At 46.6% G+C, this 24,738-nt stretch overlaps 2 protein-coding genes across 2 annotated transcripts in view; both read left to right on the forward strand.

Moving 5' to 3' along the window:
- The first annotated feature begins 622 nt into the window (after positions 1-622).
- Positions 623-16,873, forward strand: tent4b (terminal nucleotidyltransferase 4B). The gene is made up of 12 exons (XM_076999637.1): positions 623-1,602; positions 8,962-9,085; positions 9,747-9,793; positions 10,832-10,952; positions 11,095-11,202; positions 12,069-12,197; positions 12,390-12,603; positions 12,741-12,867; positions 13,127-13,236; positions 13,621-13,820; positions 13,907-14,056; positions 14,867-16,873. The coding sequence occupies exons 1-12, from the start codon at positions 1,058-1,060 to the stop codon at positions 15,008-15,010; spliced, it is 2,019 nt and encodes a 672-aa protein (XP_076855752.1). The 5' UTR covers positions 623-1,057; the 3' UTR covers positions 15,011-16,873.
- Positions 16,874-17,864: 991 nt separating this feature from the next.
- Positions 17,865-24,738, forward strand: part of adcy7 (adenylate cyclase 7) — a 52,912-nt gene continuing 46,038 nt past the window's right edge. The window contains 1 exon segment of the mRNA XM_076999724.1: positions 17,865-18,352. The gene's annotated coding sequence lies outside the window, so the exon portion shown is untranslated.

A 24,738-nucleotide genomic window follows, 5' to 3' on the forward strand; every position in this document is an offset into this window, starting at 1 on the left:
CATCAGGAGAAAAAAAACAGAAGTCTTGGTGGGGTCTGTAATCTCACGTCTTTATCATGGCTGTTCAATTAGTCAAAGACTCCAGACTTGGGCCTGGAGAGAAAAACAAAGACGTAGTTTGTGTTCATAAAAATTATTTTCTTTCAGATTGCGACAAGTTTTTAATTAGCCTATTAAATAATGTCTTCTTTTGCCTTTGACTGTTGCACATTAATCACAGCGCACATATGGGTGAGGATCCACGCGCCCCCGTTTTTCAAGTTTCTGCTCTGTTCACAGTGCATGGATACAAAGTCCATAACAGTATGTATTACAACTATGTAAACTATTTAGCCTACTGGTCAAAAATAAGCAGTATATGTAACGAAATAAATGCTTTTGCCATAAAGCTAACGCCCCACCAGCACGTTTTGAAGAGAGACCCAAGAGAACAGGTGGCTCCCCTGACCCCCACCCTGCTGCAGCTACTCTAGCCCTGGTGCATATATTATGTAATATTCATAAGCAGTAAAATTAGGTGAGGTCATTATTACACAAGTCCAAATCTCCTCGAGCCTTTGGTGTTACGTAACTAAAACATTGTCGCGCTCTTGTGTAACGCCTGGAGTTCTAGGTCCCTCCCGGCCGGTCCCGGTCCCCTGGGCGCGCGCATGCGCAGCAGCGCCGTGTGCGCCGCCATTGAGGAGACACGAGCACGGGGAGAAGGGTCAGGTTCGGTTGGGCAGGCGACGCTCGCGCTTCCTCTCGTCCCTTCCGCACAAGTTTGTGGACGTTTTTGTGCACGCGGTGGTCCGTGCTGGACGGACATGTCGTTACATCGTGGGTCCGGCTGCGTTAATGGAGTCTTACAGTAGCATTTGGGTTTTTGGGGTTTTGTTGTAGCGAATAGGGCTACTGAGCAAAGTTAGCTGGCTAGCGAGGTAGAGCTAGCTGTCTTAGCGTGGAGCTGGTGTGTGTGTGTATGTGTGTGTGTGTGTTAGCTGACGTTAACTGGCCAGCTGGACACGAACCGAGCCTTGCTCTGGAGGCAGCGTGCCTGCAGTAGCTCCTCCGTTTGATGGATCCTAGGATCGCCTGGTTTCAGCCAGAACAACGCGGACCAGCCAACAGCTTGTGGATGCAGATTTGGGAGACGACGCAAGGCCTGGGGAACCTGTACTTCAACACCAACCACACCACCGACACCACCACGTCCAGACCCAAACCCAACGGCACCGGCGCGCCGAGCAGCGCCATCGCGGCCCACAACGGTGCTCCGGTCGAGCCCCACACCCGGGGGATGTCCGGCACCAGGGACGACGGCGATCTCGTCGAGCGGCAGCGGGACTTTATCCCGTTGGAGACGAACCACGTTAATAACCAGAACCACCGGGCTGCGGGCGGTGGCGGCGGCGGCGGCGGCGGGGGCGCGCTGCTCGCGGCGGCGGGCGCGTGGCGACGGGCGCGCGCGGACGGAGCGGCTCAACGCAACAAGAGGAAGAGGGAGAACAAGGCGAGCACGGTCGGGCTGGGCGGCGGCCTTCACCTCGGCGGCTCCGGGGAGGACGGGGGCTACGGGGGCACGCCGTGGAAGAGCGGGAACTACTCGGAGGGGATCGTGGGGTAAGTCGGCGGACGGTCCTAGCACGGCTGGTTAGCTGCTAGCGATGCTAACGAGGTTGCTACTGAGGTAACCCCCTCTCAGCCCAGTTACTCTATAACCAAGTCTAACCCCATTATATATGTCACTATAAAGATATATATATATATATATATATATATATATATATATATATATATATATATAAAACATATGTTTGGTTGGCTGTCCTGCCTGGTTCATTAGCCAGCTGGCCGTGTTTAACGGTTTGTTGGACCAGGTTACGCCACCATGTTCTCTTCTTCGGCATTAAACGTTGTGCTTTAACATTTATACTATTTCTCAAAACGTGACAATTGTACCAAATGCAAATCCAAGTTCCAAGTTTAGTTTCCCTGTAGTGAGACGTTTCTTCACCATATTTGGTACGTTTGCTGTGTCCTCATGATCATTCCCTTGACCTGGCCCAGTGTGCGGGGGTAAGACACTGACACAGGCACCCTGGGGCAGTTATCTGCCCCTCACACTCCCTGATCCACCCCTCTCATAGTCTGCCTTTAGAGGCATTACCAATAAACAATGTTTTAACTACTTTCTATACTGCTGAAAGAGGACTAGGAAAGGACTAGTGAAAATATTACATGCCAGTTTACAATATTAAGGGGTATTTTTTTCTTCTTGCAAAACGCATGCACAGTTGTTTAAATAATACTTTGTATCTGCCAGCTCTGCTCTGTCTGTTTAGACACAGAGTGGGATTGACTTTCTTCTGAAGTGTCAAGCGCTGCACTGAATGTCCACTAAGGGATTTCACCTAAACCAAACCACATTTACGTTTTTCACACAGTGGGCATTTTCTGTCTGGAAAAGCAGTTTTGAATATATTACAGCAGGACACAGACAAGTATTGATAAGTCTAGTTTGAACCAGGAACATGCAGTGTTCAGTATTTGTTATAAAGGAGTTATCTTTTTTCTGCTGAATACATCATTGTGTCAGTCACTATGTAAGTAACTTGAAGTTGAGATCACGATAGTTGGCTTTTGTGCTATTGGTTAAGTCCGTGGGAGTGTTTGCTTTTAAGAATTTTTCCTGATGAACATGGAAAAAAATTGGAAGATCTAGAGCAAAGTACACTGTCAAAGTGGTACCAACTAATAGATGGTTTTGAAAGGGAATGCTGCCAGCGTATTAGAGAATCGTTAGCAGTGGGTCTTTGTTAATAGAGATAAGAAAAAATCAAAGTCAACAGGTAGCTAAGTGCAAGGTGATGTACAACCATAAGCAAAGTCATGTAAAGCACAAGGAGCACCTTACCCTGCAGGTTTTGTAGGGCGGCGAATTAAAGCAGAATCCTGGACCTGAACAGAGCAGGCGCGTCAGACCAGAAATGGCCCACCCTGGGCTCAGGAACTTTGAATTGCTTTGACAACGGCTTGATTTGCAGGGTTCTGCAGAGAGTCGAGTCACAGTCTGGAATTTTGTAGCATTGTTGATTGTTTTCAGGAAGTACAAGTTTAGTTTTTTTTTTTTTTTATGGGGGGGGGGGGTATTTTAAGAGTTTATTTATCGTTTGGCACGTAGAAATCGTACCAGAAATAATTTTGCTCCAACAAACCAACTTGGTGAACCGAAGGTGAACAAACAGGTAATGCAGCCTGGCGTGGCAGTGAGGGCCCCCTGCTGTGGAGTACTTCAGCTGTGAAGCGTTCCTTCCTCCTCATCCCTAAAGCCTCCAAACCTAACACACCCTCACACTCCGCTTCTACCACCTTCCTGGTTTGTGTGTGCATGCCATCACGTGCCGTTCTCAGATCTGTTCTCCGTCTAGGTCTCCTCCCATCTAGGTCTCAGGAAGGTTATAATCCGAGCGCAGGTTACAATTCAAACGCATTTGGTCCCACAAAGCAGGAGTGTTCTCCACCCAGCAGAGCATTAAGTTTTGGCATTATTTATTACTATTTTCTTTGCTGGTTATCAACTGTGGGGGAAGGAAGGGAGACGTCTCATTTCATGGGTGAGTCGTCTGCTAAAGTGAGCCGTGTGCGTGCGCAAGCACCCTGGGGGCTGGGCGGCAGGCTTTCTGCTTTTGTTTATATTCGAAGCACATTGAGTCCCAGCTGTCCCAAACAAACCCCGCCCCGACACCTGAGTCCTTCCCGTGTGACGTCCGGAGTCAGCCAATCAGAAGCCAGGGAGCTCCTGCCCTGCTGTGGGATTGGCTGTAGCAGCCAGAGGGGGGTGTGTGGAGTTGTTTAAGTGAAGATTCCTTTTAGTGGCTGCTGGGGAGGTTTGTGTGGTTTGTGGTTTTGACGGGACATGAGGGAGATAAATGGACGCACAGACTGAAAGGAAAGAGAGATGGGGAAATTCCTCCCTGTCCTGGATGGCAGAGGGATCCCCACACGGTTTGCAGCTGCGCTCGTATTCCAACAGACCAGCATGCACTGCGGGGCATCTTAAACCACCTGATCAGTAGCCAGTGGGGTCAGAAGAGGCCTTACACACAGGCCATGGTCACTGGGAAAGGGCTCTTCCAGACGTTGGCTAACTAGCCTCTGACTGGTGCACAGGAACTGGGATGTTGATGTAGGTCAAACGGTGTGCTCACTATCTCCAGGGATCTGACACCACCTGTCCCGTATATCACAACTGCTGTTTATCACACTCAAGTAACTAGTAATCCAAGTACGTAGTAATCTCGTAAGTAATCTCCTAACAGCAGCTCGGGTTCCATACATTTAAAACTCAATTCCCACAGTCACTTGTACACACACAACACCCAGTCATAGAAGGGCACTGCAGGAGAACAGTACATACCTCTTTCTAAAGGACAATGACATTGACAACGACTGACCAATCACAAGGCATCCTTGTGCTTCATCTCAAAGCCTCAAAATGCCTTGATCATAAAGACTGCATAATAAAGCACTACATCCATCTCCAGTGTGGGTCAGCGCTGCAGTAGGGGATGGAGGTAGAGTTGTTGTTCTTGGAGCGTTGGGTCAGCACCTGGGTAGGACTCTCTAAATCCTCCTGCCTGTGGACACTGTTTCTCCGTTTGTATTGGAATGATTTAGGTTTTTTTTTATTTTGTTTGCTTATTTTATGTTTTTGTTGCTGTTTATATTGGTTATTTATTTCCAATTGAGTAATATAGTAATTTTCCAGCGAGGCAATATGCTGTAAATACATCTTGCGTTGCAATGGAGCAGCAGATTCCTTATTCACTTGAAATCCTGCAGTGTTGTGTTGCTCCGGTCAGGATGTGAGTCTGCAGTAGAAGAATTTAAAGAATGACTGACTGAAATGAAGCTGAAGACCTTTACACCAGAACTGGGCCCATGTGTGAGTCTGGACAGTGTGTGAAGAGGCAATGTGAGTGCTCACCCTCCGGGACCTGTGTGTGTGTCTGTCTGTCCCTGGACACCTCACCCTCCGGGACCTGTGTGTGTGTCTGTTTGTCCCTGGACACCTCACCCTCTGGGACCTGTGTGTGTCTGTCTGTCCCTGGACACCTCACCCTCCGGGACCTGTGTGTGTGTGTCTGTCTGTCCCTGGACACCTCACCCTCCGGGACCTGTGTATGTCTGTCTGTCTGTCCCTGGACACCTCACCCTCCGGGACCTGTGTGTGTGCGTGTGTGCGTGCGCCCCCAGACACCTCCACACACATTCTTTTCTCCCATCTCTGATCGAGGCTTTCCTGCCTTTGGTTGGTTTTGTAGTTGCTTCATGTCTGTTTGTCTTTCTCTCTCACACGTGTGTGTGTGTGTGTGTGTGTGTGTGTCGGATGTGTCCGAGCCTTTGCAGTGTTTCATAACATCCATATGGTAAAAGTCCTTTGCATTCGTTTGTTTCAAGCCAGCTCAGTCAGTCACTGGAAAATTCACACTATAAAAATGTCACATGGCTGGACAACCATGGTGACAAGGCAGGCTCACCAATTGGCTGCCAGGGAGGAGAGAGCGTCACTACCCTCGTGTGATTGGAGCAGCCAGGAGGGGCTGTTCAGTGGAAACGAAACTGAGTCACACAGTAGCGCACTGTGCTGAAATGAAACTCGGGGCCCGAGTAGGCGAAGTTGCTTACTGACTTACACTGCTGCTTCTGCTGTGCTGCGTGGCGTAGGGGTGACCTTTGACCCACTGCCTGACCTACACTTAGGAATGCATGGCTGTTTGAAATGGTGTAATGAATTAAAAAATAAGTTTGCAGGTGGCATGTGATTTGACATGTCCTTCACATGACCCTGTGGGGCGTTTGTGTTCGGTGGGCCCCTGAGCTCAGGTCAGGAGGGCACTGTTTCATACAGGTCTGCTGTCCGTCGTGCCTGCTGGCTCTTTCCAGCACACTGCCATGTGGCACTGGGTGTCCTGCTGTACTGATTCAGCAGTGCCCATCAGCTGAGGGTTTACCGGGTTTTGGTCCTGTCAGTACAGTCGTATTCCTAATGTGTGATCTAGTAAACGTTCCGTTAAGGGGCCACAAAATGCCATCAGAAACACTGCTGACAATGAGACCAAGCTGTTTAGGACTGTCCCAACTGAACCACAGGTTTCCTCTTTGGAGCCAGAGCTGGATGGTGATGTATATCTGGCTCTGTCTGTATGCTGTTGCTGTGCAATTCTGGACACAGCGTGAGCAGAGGCGTGAATCGGCCGGCTGTGCTGCGACCAACCGGAGCATGCGAACACACACACGCACACACGCTGAGTGTAAGTTAATCCATAACTGCAGGGTATGTCTGGAACCTTCGGCACTTATGTCTCTTCGATCTTGTGGACAGGCACCCTCACTCACCTCTGCGAGTGTGGCACGTGTGTGTGTGTGTGTCAGCTCGTTCTACAATCTCTCCCATTCCCCACACTCCCTCCCTCTGCTCTTCGACAGAAGTGAAACTGACATGTGTGTGCTCAGATACGACACCGGCACTACCTGAACAAAACACGCTCCTGTGTCTCTGCGTCACTATTTCAATCTCAATTCTCCTGATAATGTGCTCCGTTCCTGTCTCTGTACACAGACACTCTTCATTAGGGAGATTTTCTTCCTCTGCTTGCCGTCCCCTAGTGGTTCTTTTTAATCCAGAAATTTAAGTGTAGCTTTCTCACACACACTGTAATGACCAGTGCTGGTAAATAGAAGTGGTCGCTCATGCTTACTATGTGGGGATTTGTTTCTTCGTATGTGTTCACCAAATGGTTTTCTGATTTTAACAGCTGGCAGGCATTGAAAGTGACGCTCGCTGGGTCACGGGGACGCTCCTTAGCTGAGGTCATATTTAGTATGTGTGTGTGTGTGTGTGTGTGTGTGTGTGTGTGTGTGTGTGTGTGTGTGTGTGTGTGTGTGTGTGTGTGTGTGTGAGAGAGAGAGGTACTAGCGAATAGGGCCATTTGTAGTTTGACATGTGTTCCACCTGCTGGCAGTCAAGGGTATTGGGGGAGTGTGAGGTTTGCAAAGTGTAACAGAGTGCACTCTGACCTTTACAACAGTCTGTCTTGCCTCACTCTCACTTGTTATTTACCAGACCTTGAGTTACAATCATTATAATAAACCTTCGGAAATATGCAAACTGTAAGTTAATGCTCCTGTTTTTATGAGCCTATAAAAGATGTAGCAGTATGTTGCTTACATTTCTCCTTTAGCACAAATATTGAGTAATGGCTGATCCCCTACGGCACAGTCTGGTCATTGTGTGTGTGTGTGTGTGTGAGAGTGAGAGAGAGATCATCCCTTATGGGACAATGTAAATTCATGTGTACATACAAACACAGTATCCTAGTGCATACAGGAGCAGGAGGGGACTGGACGGAGTCCACTGGCCCTGTGTGCGCTGTGGGAATGTGAAGGGTGTCGCTGATCTGTAATACTCAAGCATGTTATTTTATCACCGTGTAAAACTACGTGTGACTCATCAGATGATGCCAGAATTTACCCGTCATCTAGGGTCCATTTAGCAGCCCCTCAAGCCCCGGTGAGGCTCTGTGTCTGGTGTCATGGTTTTAAGAGAGGCACTCTGACCTGTGAGATATGTGTGTGGTGCCTCCTGCATTAAACGTGGATGATGTTCCTCCCAGATCTGCTTGTATGTTCACATAGACAGTTCCAGCCAGACATCTCCAATCTTGACCCATAAGCACCCGTGGGTGGCACTGCCAATGATGTATTCCCAGTGCACATGTGACACCATGGATCAAGGAGTGTTGAATGGCCGCACGTCTTTTGAAAAGGGAACATCCCATTTTCACAGATTTATGAGCATGTAACATTGACCCGCCGTCAACATTGACGTGCCTTGCTACTGTCGCTACGACGCAAGGAAACACTACAAACCTTCTTCAGCATTAAAAAGAACACCACAAAGCCTCGTATGATATTTGTAAGGCTAAAATGCCAACGACCAGTGCTGCATCTTCAAATACGCAAAAGTGTTTCTCTGCGCTTATACAGCTTTAGTATGCGGTGAGCAGCGAAATACCGTAAAATCACGCATATAGTCGCAATAAGATTTAAAGCACGGATGAATCGCAAAAGCGCGGATAGCTTGACCGCGGTCCAGCAGACAGGGTTCACTGACCGAACCGTTTGAAAGTGTAACTCCTTATGGATATAATTCGAAGCAGCACGCTGAAATAACTCTGGCAGTAACGGAGTTCATAGTGAAAGACATGATGTCCGTTAATGTAGTGAACAAGCCCGGCTTCATGGCTTTGTTAAACACACTGGATATGCGCTACCAAATGCCCTCACGCACATATTTTAGCCAAGTTGCTACACCTGCAGGGTTGACAACTTTCATGCATTGAGCGTCTTAGACTAAAAAGTTAGTAGTTCGCTCTGGCGCCAACCACAGACCTGAAGTGGAACAATGGAAAAAATCGCGATTTTAAATCGCAATCGCAATTTATAGATAAAAAATTGCAATTAGATTATTTTCCAAAATCGTTCAGCCCTATGGCAGTGTGTGGGCGTGGTCCAGGGTGTGTGGGCGTGGTCCAGGGCACCGGGAGTGTGTTATGTGTGTGCCATTAGGAGCAGACTGTGGTGCACTGGAGACACCGGGCTGCACTGAGAGACCTAAATCCTGTTCTTGTCCTTGTGTACGAAATGGCATGTTTTATACACACACACACACACACAAACACACACTTTGCCTACTTCCTCAGCTGTCCTGAGTCACTGCTCCATTAAACGAGGTGTGTCCGTTTGTCTGTCAAGATGGAACACCTGGGAAAACTTTCCAGGTTTCAGACTGATGATTAATGGATACAGATCTGTCAGCTTGGTGGGGTTTTTTCTCACCTGATTCACTTTTTTAATCCGTGTGTGTGTGTGTGTGTGTGTGTGTGTGTGTGTGTGTGTATGTGTGTGTGTGTGTAGGCTCCACGAAGAGATTAAAGACTTCTACGAGTACATGTCTCCTCGGCCAGAAGAGGAGAGGATGAGGCTGGAGGTGGTTGACAGGATCCAGAGAGTCATCAAGGAACTGTGGCCGAGCGCAGATGTACGTCACACACACAGACACACACACACGCTGGCATATAAACACACACCCAGATGTACGTTTTACACGCACACATTCACACGGACATATAAACACACACCCAGGCCTAGAAATAAACAGGCAGGTTCCATACAGTCACCAAAGACTAGAAAAATGGACTCGTGATCAATGTTGTGTCATGGCCATAATAGACTATATAGAGCCGTGTGAACACTCTGGACATGGTTCATGGTCTCGGTTTAATGTTTTGTTTAGCCAAACTCACGTGAGGAGGACTTGGTGGCGTTTTAATTCCTACTAAATATTGAGACTGGATTCACTGAGGGTATGCTGAGAGTTTAAGGAGAGTAGCATGTGCTTTAAAATGCACAACTGCAGACTCACACGCACACATCAAAAAGCTATTTCAAATGCCATGTTTGGGCATCAGGAATTTTGTATTGCGGGCCTTTTGTGCAGTCTGGAACAGGAAGGGCGTGGGGAGGCTCCCTCAGCCATGCTCCGCCCCTACCAGAGCCACGCCCCTGCCAATGAATGATGTGGATGTTGGCTCGGTCCAATTGAAATGTCTTGCCTCCTCACCCACTTGTTGGAGCACAGCCTCTGTGCTAAGGGCTGTTGGCAGGTTGTGCTAAGTGTCTCTCTCTGTGGCTCTCGGCAGGTCCAGGTCTTTGGGAGTTTCAGTACCGGCCTGTACTTGCCTACGAGGTAAGCCTACCTGTTCTCTCCTCACTTCAAAGCCCAGTTCACCACAAACAGCCAATCACAATCTGTTGCTATATCTTAACACTGCGTATAAAGTAAGTGTGTGTGTGTGTGTGTGTGTGGGGGGGGGGGGGGGGGGGGAATCAGCTCAGAATTTGTGCATCTATGTATGTGTATAGACATGTAGAGTTTGAGATTAAACTCTGGTTGTGTGAGAGAATTCTTATGGGTGGCAGCTTCCTGTCAGTCATATTTCACCGTCTGCATTATTAAACCGGGAGTAGTGGATTAATAGGAGTGTATACCTGTAGGGTTCTTACAGTGTTAATCTGGCCCATAAAGCCACTGCTCCGATGGACCACAGTTAAACCCGAGCTTCTATTGACCAGCGTACATGCAGGACCTCTGTGTATACACCCAAAAATCCCCATATATTCTTTATCATTCATTATTTTAGTCTATTAAAACGTTTAGATTTATTAATTAACGATTAAAATCGAGAGTAGGGAGGTGGGCTGAATGGTTTAGAACTAGAGGGGTGCGTGTGTCTGAGTGTGTCTGAGTGTCTCTCTGTCTTGCTTTTGAACATTAACAAATTAACTTCAGTCTTGGCATATGTTTGCTTCTTTTTGTAACCAGAGGGCTTGCCAGAATCAAATCTCTCAGCAGAAATAACATTGAGCTATTACACCCTTCTAATAGAAGGAAAAACATTACTAAAGTGTTTCAGTAACGCTTTGAGCATAGTCCAATAAAAAGTACCATTTGGTAATATTGTGATTCTGTTCATGTGGTAATCATTGCAAGTCAAGATGCCAAAAGCTCTCAATAAAAAGAAATAAATGTACCATAGGTTTAAAGGGTTTATTTGCATATTTGAGCCTTTTAAAAGCAAAATACAAGTATTGCCAAGGCCAACAGCACAATAATGCTTCACAGACGTATTGCACAACTTTTATTGTGGAATGATGCAGCTTTAACTTGGTGCCCTGCTGCACTTGGGCTCTGGCGTAATGCTGCCCCTCCCTGCCTGTGTGCCAGTGACATAGACCTGGTGGTGTTTGGGAACTGGGAGACTCTTCCTCTGTGGACACTAGAGGACGCACTACGCAGGAGGAACGTCGCCGATGAGAACTCCATCAAAGTGCTCGACAAAGCAACGGTACGGGCCGTGTGAGTGCGTGCAGATGCGTGTGCGTTTGTATACGTATGTGTGGGGGGCGGAGCTGTACACACGTGGAACCTCCTATGAATAAAAGGCGTGTCCGTGGTGACGGGCTGCGTGCTGGTGTGCCTCCCTGCAGGTTCCCATCATCAAGCTGACGGACTCGCACACAGAGGTCAAAGTGGACATTAGCTTCAACGTGCACAGTGGAGTGAAGGCTGCCAACCTCATCAAAGGCTTCAAAAAGGTTGTGTGTGTGTGGGGGGTGTGTGTGTGTGTGTAGGGTGTGTGTGTGTGTAGGGTGTGTGTGGGGGGGGGGTGTGTGTGTGTGTGTGTGTGTGTGTGTGTGTAGGGGGTGTTCTGTATTTGGGATGTCCTTTCACTGCTCCCCGTGGCTCATTTTCCGTGTGTGTGTGTGTGGGGGGGGGGGTGTGTGTGTGTGTGGGGGGGGGTGTGTGTGTGTAGGGGGTGGTGTGTGTGTGTGTGGGGGTGTGTGTGTAGGGGGTGTGTGTGTGTAGGGGGTGTGTGTGTGTAGGGGGTGTGTGTGTGTAGGGGGTGTGTGTGTGTAGGGGGTGTGTGTGTGTAGGGGGTGTGTGTGTGTAGGGGGTGTGTGTGTGTAGGGGGTGTGTGTGTGTGTGTGGGGGGTGTGTGTGTGTGTGGGGGGGGGGGGTGTGTGTGGGGGGGGGTGTGTGTGGGGGGGGGTGTGTGTGTGTGGGGGGGGTGTGTGTGTGTGGGGGGGTGTGTGTGTGTGGGGGGGGTGTGTGTGTGTGGGGGGGGTGTGTGTGTGGGGGGGGTGTGTGTGTGGGGGGGGTGTGTGTGTGGGGGGGGGTGTGTGTGTGTAGGGGGTGTGTGTGTGTAGGGGGTGTGTGTGTGTAGGGGGTGTGTGTGGGTGTGTGTGTAGGGGGTGTGTGTGGGTGTGTGTGTAGGGGGTGGGTGTGTGTGTGTGTGTGTAGGGGGTGTGTGTGTGTGTGTGTAGGGGGTGTGTGTGTGTGTGTGTAGGGGGTGTGTGTGTGTGTGTGTAGGGGGTGTGTGTGTGTGTGTAGGGGGTGTTCTGTATTTGGGATGTCCTTTCACTGCTCCCCGTGGCTCATTTTCCGTGTGTGTGTGTTTCAGAAATTCCCTGTGCTGCCGTACCTGGTGCTGGTGCTGAAGCAGTTTCTCCTACAGAGAGAGCTGAACGAGGTCTTCACCGGAGGCATCGGTTCATACAGCCTCTTCCTTATGGCTGTCAGCTTCCTCCAGGTCTCTCTCTCTCACTCACACACACACACACACACACACGCGCGCGCACACACCAAACCAGTCACTGTCCTTTCCAGTGGGTCACTCACAGAGCACACCTGCCTAACATTACAAATACAAGTGTGTCTTCTGTAGAATTATACTCTGCTCAAGATTAGCATTAAAGGCTGGTGAACCGTGTGTGTGGTGCAGCTACACTACAGGGAGGACGCGTCCAGTTCCAACTCCAACATGGGCGTGCTGCTGATTGAGTTCTTTGAGCTGTACGGCCGCAATTTTAACTATCTGAAGACGGGCATCCGGATCAAAGATGGCGGCTCCTACGTGGCCAAAGAAGAGGTGTTGCGAGGCATGCTGGATGGATACCGGCCCTCCATGCTGTACATCGAGGACCCGCTGCAGCCTGGTACACACACACACACACACACGTGCTCCCTCAACACCCTCATTACCTACACACAAAATCACTATTATGAACATTTACATCCCCACCCCAATCATCTGTCTGTCTCTCTCACTGTGTGTGTATGTGTGTGTGTGCAGGTAATGATGTTGGTAGAAGCTCGTATGGGGCCATGCAGGTTAAGCAGGCATTTGATTATGCGTATGTTGTCCTGAGCCATGCTGTCTCTCCCATTGCCAAGTACTATCCCAACAACAAGACTGAGAGGTGAGCACACACACACAGGCCTGACGTATTATTACATATGATATCATTTCTTGGTCTGAGCATCTGAGCTGTGTTTTAAATTGGATTTTTTAACCCTCCTTGTCCTGTACCACTTGTTTTTCTTCTATTTATATTTATTGTAATAATTATTTAATTTGTCATTTACTATAAATTTCTAAATTGTCTATGACTATTATTATATGCATCGTATACAGAGCCTCACCCCTGCATTGTTTTTCTCACTCTCTCTGCTACACAGCATTCTGGGTCGAATAATCCGTGTCACTCCTGAGGTGGCTGACTACCGTGATTGGATCAGCCAACGATGGGGTGGGCAGTCTCAAAGCGAGCCCACCCTCAACTGCAATGGTACTTCCTTTTCACCTTTAACACCTCGCCCACTCGGGCTGAACTCTTCGGCAGTTGCCCAGAAACAAGGTCTCGGGGCGCTGGAGAGCACGCACCCGTCGGTACCTATGAAGTCCAAAAGCAGGTGCATTCAGAACCAGCATGTGTGTGCTGCTGGGGCATCTTTTGCTTTGGACCACGTAGATCACGAGCTTGTTGGAATAAATGCCAGAACTGATCAGACGGCTCCTTTTTTCCCACTCCCCTTTGGATGGTTTGACCTGATTCTGTGCCACTAAACTTTCCATAAGTGTTTGCAAACCCCCCCCACACAAAAAAAAGACACAACTTTCTGAACAGATTCTGGATGTGCTGACTGAGTTCTACCACTGTTCCTCCTCACAGGAAATGACGTGACCCTCCTAGTGGAGTCCCAGGAGCTGGACGAGTGTAATAACAACCTGTCTGATGACGTTGTGGTCCTTCCTCCCGTGCCCCGGAGCAAAGCGTCCTCCAACTCATCCTCCCCTCCCCCCTCCTCACCTTCATCGCAGTCTTCATCACCGTCGTCTTCCACACCTTCCTCAACAGCATCCAGTGATGCAGTGAGTGACACATCAGCATGATACAAATTGGATGCGTTTTTTTTAAAAAGGCCTCACGGATCTGCGTTTTGATTGGTTATCCATAGGATTCTGATGGAACACCTTGTAAGACGGTGAAACAGCTGTCTGGGCGGGGCTCCAGTGCTCACAGGGATAGTCCAGAGCACAGTCTGACCAACCACCGAGCACAGAGTCACACTACGAGTACACCCACAACCAGCCACAAAGGCAGTAAGGTAAGACATCACAGACGACAGATAGCAAATTGTTATTAATGCTAATATTATGAACTAGGATGGTGTTTTGAAGTTTTGTATTTTAATAACGAAATAAATAGACCGATAGATCTCTGATACAGATGCGTTTGCATGATTTGACATTACATGTTCTTCACATCTGACTGGTCTAACATTCTAGATGTGTGGCCAGTCTGACGTGCTCAGGTCAGCACCATGCACATGAGCTGACCATTTAAATCAGGTGAGGTAGATTAGGAGCAGAGCAAAGAAAAACTTAGAAGATAAACATTAGGGTTAGATCATACTGGATAAGTCAGGTACAGGCTGGGGTTAGATGGTACAGGCTGGGGTTAGCGATGTACCAAAATGAGAATTGTAGGTTAAAACCAAAGCTGAACCCAAAACCCAGATAAGGCAGGGGGAGCTATGGCTGTTACTGATGTTGTCTCTTAGGCTCTGTCCTCGAGAGCCTTACCTCCTCTCCACAGAAGGCACGAGATTACACAGCACTAATGTCCTGTGTAAACGTGTGAAAAACTACATATGCTATCTTGAGAAAACTGAGTGTGATGAAAATGGACACAGGTATCCACACTAACATGCTGATAGACTGCCAAGTTCGAGCCAAATCGGAACGGCAAGCGCAGTGTTCCCTCTGTGACTCAACACTGCCCCCTAGCCTTATCTTGGCAACTAATCTGCGTCTCTATATATGCACTTACGCAGGTTGTACAGGTACTCACTGTTTGCAGCTGTATTTGTTGTTGTTAGTCAGCTATTTCAGCCATTGTTGTCCCCCCCCAACAGCCTTGCAGACAGTTCCGGCCGAGCAGAGGCTCTCCAGGTCCACACAGTAACAAGAGCCACCCGAACAGCAAGGCCCATCACCACAGCAACACCAAGAGGAGGAAACCCCAACGGGAGGCCACGCATGAGGACTTGTGCAGATAGGGGGCGCCGTTCTCCCAGACTTTCACCTGCTTGTGTTCCCTCCTTCGCAAGAGGCCGACAGCAGTGTTATTGTGCCCTCTTCTGTTTACCCTCCTGGAGGGATGTGCTTTTTTTTTAAAAGAAAAAAGCTGTTTAAATATGGAAAAAAAGAAGAAAAAGAACAAAAAAAGGAAAAAGAAGTGGATTTCTGGCGGTGGATTTCCAGGGACTAAAATCATGCAGAGCAGGAAAGGTTTTTATTCCCTTCCCCACTAGCTTCTTTACTGCTTCTGCTCCCTCTGTTGGAGTTGTGGCTGTCCTCTCTACTGCATAGCACCCCCATGTGGTTTGGAGGACCAAAGTCTGTTGAAGAGAAATTTGAGGAGAAGCCCTGGACTTGTGCCTCATCGGGGAAAAATTGAAATAAAAAATATAAAAGACTCAAATTTAAAAAAATATATATGTTATATTAACGTAAATGAACAAAACTTTTTAAAGGTATAAAGACAAAACAATTTCAATCAGTGAGTATTAGGGCAGGAATTATGCATGAAGGGTTTTGATTGTTTGTTTTTTTTTTTCATTTTGATGAGAGGGAGTCATTTGTCATGTGCTGAATAGATCAATTTGTACAAAGTACTAGCAAGATAAAAAGAAAACGCTTCTAAATTGTAAGGAAATTTTCATATGGGTTTTTACAGAATCATCCAAATTGACACTGTATTATACATATATATACACACACACACACACTGCAACGTCACAAAGCCAAACTGCTTTTGATTCTGTCGTCAACACTCATCAGCATCCGATTGATGTGTGTGTGTGTGCGCGCGCGTGTGTGTGCGTGCACCCGTTCGTGTGTTTGCATGTCTGAAAACAGACACATAACTGTCAGAAAAAATCTTGATTTATGTTATCAGATTTGCATGAGTGTACGGGCGTATTTGATGATTAATGTTTTAGTAGTGACTTCTGACAGTCACTATTATGCACACGCACTTGCGCACACACACATACACACAGCCACACACATCTACAGTACTGGTGCATTCACTGGCTACTGACCGAGTTAACCCTTGTCAATATTCTAAAGCAGCTACAGAGAACAAGAATGTGTTATCCCTAAATCCTAACTGCAATAGTATATTTTAAAAATACAATTATTTCTCATATGTATAAAAAAACAAAAAACACATTTTTTTCCCTTCAGTAGAATATGAAGCCCCAAATTATCTGCAAATTTATATTTATGATATACTTGAAAAAGCAAATCAGTTTTGATCTTTGTCTGATGGTAGAGTCAAGACCCCATATGTGTGTATCTGTGTCTATATACTAAGACTTTTTGGAACTTCAAAGAATGAGTGACCAAGTTAACTATCTAAAAGTTGAGAGAGACCATTTTAAGTGAAGTTTAGTTGTTTTATTGTGTGGCTGGTCTACTTAAAAATTAGTTTTTTTTTCTTCATTCTATAACGGGTCATGCTTAAAAATGCCTGTCCTAATCTTATATCCGCAGTTTATCAGATGGCCAGAAGGTGGTGGTGTAGCCCAATTTTCGCATTGGCTCCACATTTAATCGTATTGCCTCTTTGATTCGACTCTCCATCTCATGTGGACGATTATCTTAATGTTAAACCTGTCCTAAGATGTCTGTGGTAAGTTTCAAGATCAGAGTTTGAAGATGTAGTTACAGCAGCAACGTCACCCAATCGTGGCATGTGTTATGACTGGTATGAAGGCTTATGGGAGGTATAACTGTACTGAGATCTGTAGTGAGGAAGTTGTGGCAGTGAGAGCCAGTGCCCATTACTGTTGTGGTCCCATCGGAAATGTATTCATGATAACCCATGCAATAAAAATCACAGCACAATTATCAAACCCAAAGTGGTCTGCTCATCTTGAATGTGCGCACATTGATGGGAACGCTGGGATCACGCCCGTCTCCACTGGCAAATCGTCGGGGGGGGGGGGGGGGGTAATAAGTCTGCCCTCTTTGGGCGAAGGGCCCTCTGATAATGTTTAAATTTGTTTAGTATTTAATTCATTTAGTAATTTTGAAAAGGACAAAATGAATGAATGAGAAATTATAGTTGCAAGTAAACCAGGAACCATCCTGTCCCCTTTACTCAACATGTTCATGCGGGGTATCTTCACTGCTGTGTTCTCACCAAAATACAGAGGCTCTCCCCCCAAATCCAGCTCCTCAAATCCCATAAACACCCAGGCGTCACCTTCATTACCACTTAATCATAATCCCAATCCCATAACATAACCACCAAATCATAATTCACAGTCATGTCTGAAAAGGTATGATGAGGGTGTGACTCAGACACTGGGACCAGAATCCCCTCAGAACTGGGAAATACAACTTTCTCTGTCGTTACTGGGACACCACAAATAAAACCTGTATTGCATTACAAAGTACTGTGTACACAGTGCGCGAGGGAATGGGAGACGAGCGCGAGGGACGACTTGTATTTGTCGTGATGAACGTGACGAGCACTGAGTGAGCAAAAACGGAGCATTCAGAAATGATGGAAGTTTTGCGAGCCCATGTTTTATGTCCAGTGTAGGCTCAAGTGTGCAGTCCCAAATCTGTTACCTGACCGCTGTCTCGGTATTGATCACAAACACTCAGTTGTCTATGTAAGTTATTGATAATGCTGCTTAAAGAATGAAAAAACCCAAGATTAAAACGACAAATTGCAGTGCACTTTGCTTTACACGTGATAGAAGTTGCGCGATAGTTTGATCTATACTCCACGTGCACGCGCGCGCGCGACGCACTTATTTGAAGTTCTGAACCGCGTTGAGACATAATCTGATCTTATTATCAAATAGATGTTATATATCGCATCTAGGCTATTTGCCTTTATATATAATTGCCAAGTTAAACCGACTACACGTATTAGTTGTTTCATTAATGAAACACAGTCCCTGTGATAAGGTTGTTGTTAATGGCAGTTGTTATGTCAAAATGTTCTTGGTTTTACTGCCCATGTTGTCTTTATTTAGGCCGCTGTATTTAGAAATGATTGGAAGATGTTAGATATAATGTGAAGATGCAGCTTTAATGAGAGCGCTGTGGTTCTTTGAGACAGGACTACAGCACTAACCCTGGTGAGATGCTGCACTCAGCAGGTCGCTCACAGTTTCCGCGTCGAGAGTGCAGCGCGCTGTGAGCACATTCTTCACTAGAGCAGAGCGAGTGTTCAGGAGCACTACGGTGTGTGTCAGATGGTGTGTTCAGTCAAACGGGGGAGATTCGTCGGGTAGTGACTGAGCACAGCGAAGGAAGCCGAGAAGAAGGAGTGTGTTACTGGAGCGATCTGGTGTCCCTGTAGTTCGCCCATCCAGGTGAGTTGGCTTCTTGCTTCGTTGTAATCTTATGAAACGGAACGAATGCTTTGGAAGACTACCTGTTGAAGTTGGTCGACTGAAATTAGTTCACATACCTGCCAACTTGGTCGGAAAAAGATTTCTTTGTTAGATTTCAGAGAACTTCATAGCTTCCCCACAACAGTGATGACAAACGTTTTCATTTCCCCTTTAACCCGCTTCACTAAAGTTGACTAACCATGCCTTCAGTGACACTGACCTGCATCTCCTCACATGAATAGCTACCATTGTTGCCCACCTCAAATCTCCCCTCTCTCTCTTCCGAAGGTATAAGATAAGTTATCCTGTCGGTTTTGTAATACTTACATTTCATGCTCGCTTTTCACATATCTAAGCGCTACAGACTGCTGACCACTGCCATAAATTGTTGCTACTCCTTATATTACGTGAATAAATCGCATTGGTAAGCTTCATTTGTGTGTGACTATCTGTGTGTGTGTTTATATATATATATATATATAATCCGGCATTGGGGTCTAGTTTCCCCAGTACAATTCAAAGGAATTAGGACAGGTGAGTGTGCACAGGTCATGACGTGTATGCTTATGCGTGAGTTACATCACTTCTGAAATGTTAAGTATTATTACGAGAGTTTTCTGAGTCGCCCAGTCGATAAGACGATAACGCCAGCGACAGTGTATGTGGTCTTCCTTCTATCTAAACTAGTATTTCCCTTTTAATCTGTAAAGGAAACGGCCGTTTTAGCGGGTATTTAGACCCACAGGCTCGCAACCCAAACTATTCTTTTTCTCAGCCTTCTCAAGTTCTAAAATTCTAACCCAAGTGTTTTCCACGTGACTTGAATGTTTACATGTGTATGTACTGGTTGCACAGGCGAATGCTGGATATAAATGCACCGTTTGAAGAAGTAAATAAAACCAGTGAAGGCCTGGGTGCTGAACACAAGGTCACATTCATGCCAGCTGTGAAGTCTGTTCTAACATGATCAGCCTCGTAAAACCAGCAGGACAAATTGGCAGAATGAATGAATGATGTTGGAAGACCTCTGAGATGGTGGTATGCATGAGAGTAGCTACAGTGTCACCTCAGGGATGGAGACAGACTGTGTCCCATCGGTGGCCATGGGGGAAACTGGAAAATTAGTCTGAATGGTACACAGGCTTCAGACATTAGAGTACCAGCTCGGCTACAAGTGAGGTGCGTATACACTAACCGGCCACTTTATTAGGTACACCTGTCCAACTGCTCATTAACGCAAATGTTGAATCAGCCAATCACATGGCAGCCACTCGATGCAGCTGTTGGCATGTAGACATGGCCAAGACGATCTGCTGCAGTTCAAACCGAGCATCAGAATGGGGAAGAAAAGTGATTTAAGTGACTTTGAACGTGGCATGGTTGTTTGTGCCAGACGGGCTGGTCTGAGTATTTCAGAGACTGCTGATATGTTGGGATTTTCACACACAACCATCTTTAGGGTTTACAGAGAATGGTCCAAAAACAGGAAAATATCAAGTGAGCGGCAGTTCTGTGGGTGCAAATGCCTTGTTGATGCCAGAGGTCAGAGGAGAATGGCCAGACTGGTTTGAGCTGATGGAACGGCAACAGTAACTCAATTGGTCGTTACAACCGCGACATACAGAAGAGCATCTCTGAACGCACAACATGCCAAACCTTGAGGTGGATGGGCTACAGCAGCAGAAGACCACACCAGGTTCCACTCCTGTAAGCTAAGAACAGGAAACTGAGGCTACTATTTGCACAGGCTCACCAAAATTGTACAATAGAAGATTGGGAAAACGTTGCCTGGTCTGATGAGTCTCTATTTCTGCTGCGACATTCTGATGGTAGGGTCAGAACATGAAAGCATGAATCCATGCTACTTTCTATCCACGGTTAATGCTGGTGGTGGTGGTTCAATGGTGTGGGGGATATATTCCTAGCACACTTTGGGCCCATTAGTACCAATTGTGCATTGTCTAAATGCCACAGCCTACCTGAGTTTTGTTGCTGACCATGTCCATCCCTTTATGACCACAACGTACCCATCCTATGATTGCTACTTCCAGCAGGATAACACGCCATGTCATAAAGCATGAATCATCTCGGACACAACAATGAGTTCACTGTACTCAAATGGCCTCCATAGTCACCAGATCTCAGTCCAATAGAGCACCTTTGGGATGTGGTGGAACGATAGATTCACATCATGGATGTGCAGCTGACAAATCTGCAGCAACTGCGTGATGCTATCATGTCAATATGGACCAGACTCTCTGAGGAATGTTTGCAGTACCTTGTTGAATCTATGCCACGAATGATTAAGGCAGTTCTGAAGGCAAAAGTGGGTCCAACCTGGTACTAGCAGGTGTACCTAATAAAGTGGCCATTGAGTGTAGTCACGGCGTCTGTCAGGTGTATTTGGAGGTCGGGAGACCATAGCCAGTCCTGGGGGAAAGTCCCAGGGGGAGTTTCTAGTTGCTGTTTAGGCTATTGTTTAGGAAGTTGTAGATCATACACGTCACCATTAGAGTTCAGATGAGGGGCAAAGACGAGCTTGTATGTGATGAAGACGCTAACAGCAGAATCACAGGCTGTAATGATGTGTGTGCTACTGTGTGTGCTACTCAAACACACAGTTGTGATCGAGGGCCGGGATCAGTGCAGCAGTGGTGTTGAGGGACGGAGGGACACACTCCCCGCTAGGCCAGTCGGTGTCTGCACATAATGGGAATAGCAGATGGTGGATGCACATGAGGAAGGATTGAAGAGCATTTCTGTTGGCATTTGATATTTGGAGGCACAGATCTCTCATATTCAGGTGCTGCTTGGTGCTTAGTTGGGTGAATAGTCTTCGGTCAACACACTCCAGAATAAGAGAGGGCACAGCTGGACAAACATTAGTAGTTGTTGAGGAACAAAAATTAAAGCTATGGTCCAGGAATGTGATGAAACTGAATAACGTTGCTGTTTTTCTGTTTTTGGTGAACAATGTATGGTAGAAAAATGTGTGTGTTTTACACTAAACCTGTAACGTATTTATTTATTTGAATACATGACAACTCAGTGACTGGCACTGTGTGAGAACACATGGGAATCAAGTAGCGTGTGTGTGTGTGTGTGTGTGTGTCCGTCCAGTAATAAAAGATGGCTGTGGCTTATTTTTTTAATAGTGAGTTCATTAATTTCACTATTATTAGCTGTCTGTTTATGAAGAATTATCTGATGTTACTTTTTTATACTGATCTAAGATAGTCTTTGCTTATAATGAGTTAGTCGTAGGTGTTGGGGAGTCTGTTTGCAGATCAGGGCAAACACTCGTAACAAGGGGAAAGCTTTATGTGAAGGATCTTTTGGCACTTCAAAAATGAGTTTACTTTTTAACGGTGCTGCTGGAACATTTCTGACTTCAGCAGAACCAGGTGCAAAAACAGCCAAACCTTGTCATAAGGCTATAAGCGAGAGTGTAGCTCTGTGTGTGCGTGTGTATGTGTGTGCTTGCATTTGCAGAGGCCTTTGAAGAAACGTGTTATTATGCAGCAGGTCTGCTGTGGGATAGTTCTACCTCAGCCAAATTCACCACCCCCCCAGACACAAGAACCCTTAACCCATGCGGGACTGCTGTAGCCCTTATCTTTACTCAGGGCAACACATTCGTCTTCTCTCTCTCTCTCTCTCTCTCTCTGTCATCAACTCTGATATCTGCTTAGAAGAAGGTTCGATGGAGAGTTGGGGGTTCTGGTGAACACTTTGGGTGATATTTTCTGTAGCGTTTGCGCTTTGCGTGTCCTCTCTGTCGGTGGTTCAGGGTTCTGGTGGACATGTAGGAGTGACGGCGTGTGCTTTAGGGCAGTTCTGACCGTTACATTTGTGGAGGATTTTTTTTCCCCCACCTTTGCAAACCTGTCTCTCTTTCACAGTCATGTGCAAAATGCTTCCTTTATCCAGGTCTTGTGGAATCTTTCCACCATACACACACACACACACACACACACACACATACATACATACAAGGAATGTGTGAAGGGAACGAGTTTTTGCTTCAAGGGAGTAACTTCCTGGTATCACTGCAGCCTTGCACACTGGTCCTGGTGTTTGGGTTTAAATGCTTTGTGCGAGTATACCAGCGGTCCCTCCTCTCCGCCACCTACACCCTTTCATGATGACGCCCCCCCCCCCCCCCCCCCCAGGTGACGGGATGACCTTCTGTAGAGGATTTGTGTGGGGGGGGGGGGGGGGCACTTTGCTGGTGCCACTCAGAGTAAGAGACAGTTATGTGAAGTGGAGCACATAACCTATAGATTGTACGTGAGCTTTTGTAAAGGTTTTAGAGGTGCACAATTTGCTGATAAGGACATTTACTTATTTATCATTTGATACTGGACTTTTCGCCTATTATTACAAATGATAATTATAATCTACCCAACAGTTTAATTTGGGCCTTATAGCTGTTGCCAATGATGCTTATCAGAGATGGTTTCTTTTGTAAAGTGCAACCTGTGTTTGGGATAATTATCACATCAGATTTAATGTTTTTCTTTTATTTGGGTGTTTAGTCATTAAATAAAGTAACTGCTGAGGTAGGCTGTGGAGTTTCCAGTCAGGGATCTGTTTGAGGACATTACACACAGGGGCTTCTCATACCAATAAGCAAATAATGGCATATCACTTTTGAGAGAGTCTTAAAAATAAAAATGTAATGAAACCATTTGTGTTCCTCTTTCTGGAAACAGCAACAGCTATTCACAATAATTGCCATGTTTGTGTGATATGTAAAATAAATGAGTGACCCAGTTTTAGATTTGAACATGTTACACCTGTAACCAGGTTCTGTCGACCACGCGAGACAATGAAGAGTCAGGTGTCAAAAGGTTTACAATTTATTCAAAACCAGGCTCTTAGGAGAAGGAAGGAGGAGTCAGAGGTTGCCACTCACCACTGGGACCTTAAATAAATCCAAGAAAACACACCAGATCAATCGAGATAAAGTTCCAAGTGCAATATTATTCCAGGCTCACAAATGGCACCACTACAAACACCGCACACGAAATTCATACATGGCACTCCATATTAGTAGCTACCCACACATCAAATGTCCCACCAAGGCCCAGTGGTAGGCGTACACACAATGGCTACAGCCTGCAGTCCCCAATACTGGTCAAGTTAACATTAACATTAAAGTAATTAAAAATACACCATTACTTTATTGATCTTAAGCTAGAGCTAATTTTAAAAAAGGAAGGCCACCACAAACCGCCGAGAAGCAAGGACTACAACTACGGGACCTCGGGCTGAGCCACTTGGGGAAGGCCGAAGGTGTGCAGAGTTCCAGCACAGGTCGGCCGCCCTGGCGTGGACAATCAAACAGAACTAACACAAGTAAACAAATAAACACACACAAACTAAACTAATAAAGGAGACCAGAGCTTAAGCCTGTTCTGGCCTGATGCTGGCACTCAAAGGCCGCACCAATCACAAACATACATAAATTGCTAAAATTAACAAAACAACCAACTGCACACCATCCACCTTACCCACTGCTGACACGAAGGAGACCAAAAAAAAACTCCCTGGGGCCCTCCACAGGCCCAGCTTTTAAAGGGTCCTCTTCCTCTCCCCATGAACCCAGCATTTCACCGCAGCAAATCCCACAGCTCCCCCTTTGTCCTGGCCCCATTATTGCACCCTGACTCCCAACCCGTCCATTCGGTTACACACCAACTGCACTTCAAATACAGATTGTAGTTTGAATTTGCTTTTAAATGCATAAAGGTAAAGTGATCTCTTATTAAGATTGGTGTCTCCTACAATACGTTGCTAACTAGTTATAATATCATTCCAAGACCTTCCTGTATGGGTGCGTCTCTAGTTAAAAGCGTCTGACATTTGTTATTCTGAGACTCCCTGTGATAATAGTGTGACGTGTAACTGCAGTGCCTCTTAAGCTAAATCTGTGACACCTTCAACGTTATATGTGACTGAGACCACCACGTGTGCTGTGTGTGTTTGTGCAAGTGTATGTGTATGAAACCCTGAATGTCACACCAGGACGTCCTGAAGGTCACACCGGGGCGTCCTGAAGTAAAGCCTTAAGCTCATGACTAACGAGCTTCGGAGAAAGACCACAAAATGCCACTGAAATACCTTCCCCACAGCCCACGACCTGACCCCTGTGCTGTAAGTGTACATGTCTGTGTACTGTAATCTAAACCTCCCTTGGACCACCCACTCAGTGCCACAAATGCTTATAGCCTCCGAGCCTGCCATCTCGGTCCGAACAAATGCAGCTGGATGGATGGGGGTGGACGTGTTGGACTGATCCTGGATCAGCTCTGTTCTTAATGACTACACTAGGAACATAGCTTTTAATTGCACTGTAACAG

The sequence above is a fragment of the Brachyhypopomus gauderio genome, chromosome 1 (assembly GCF_052324685.1).
Source record: "Brachyhypopomus gauderio isolate BG-103 chromosome 1, BGAUD_0.2, whole genome shotgun sequence".
Classification (NCBI taxonomy): domain Eukaryota; kingdom Metazoa; phylum Chordata; class Actinopteri; order Gymnotiformes; family Hypopomidae; genus Brachyhypopomus; species Brachyhypopomus gauderio.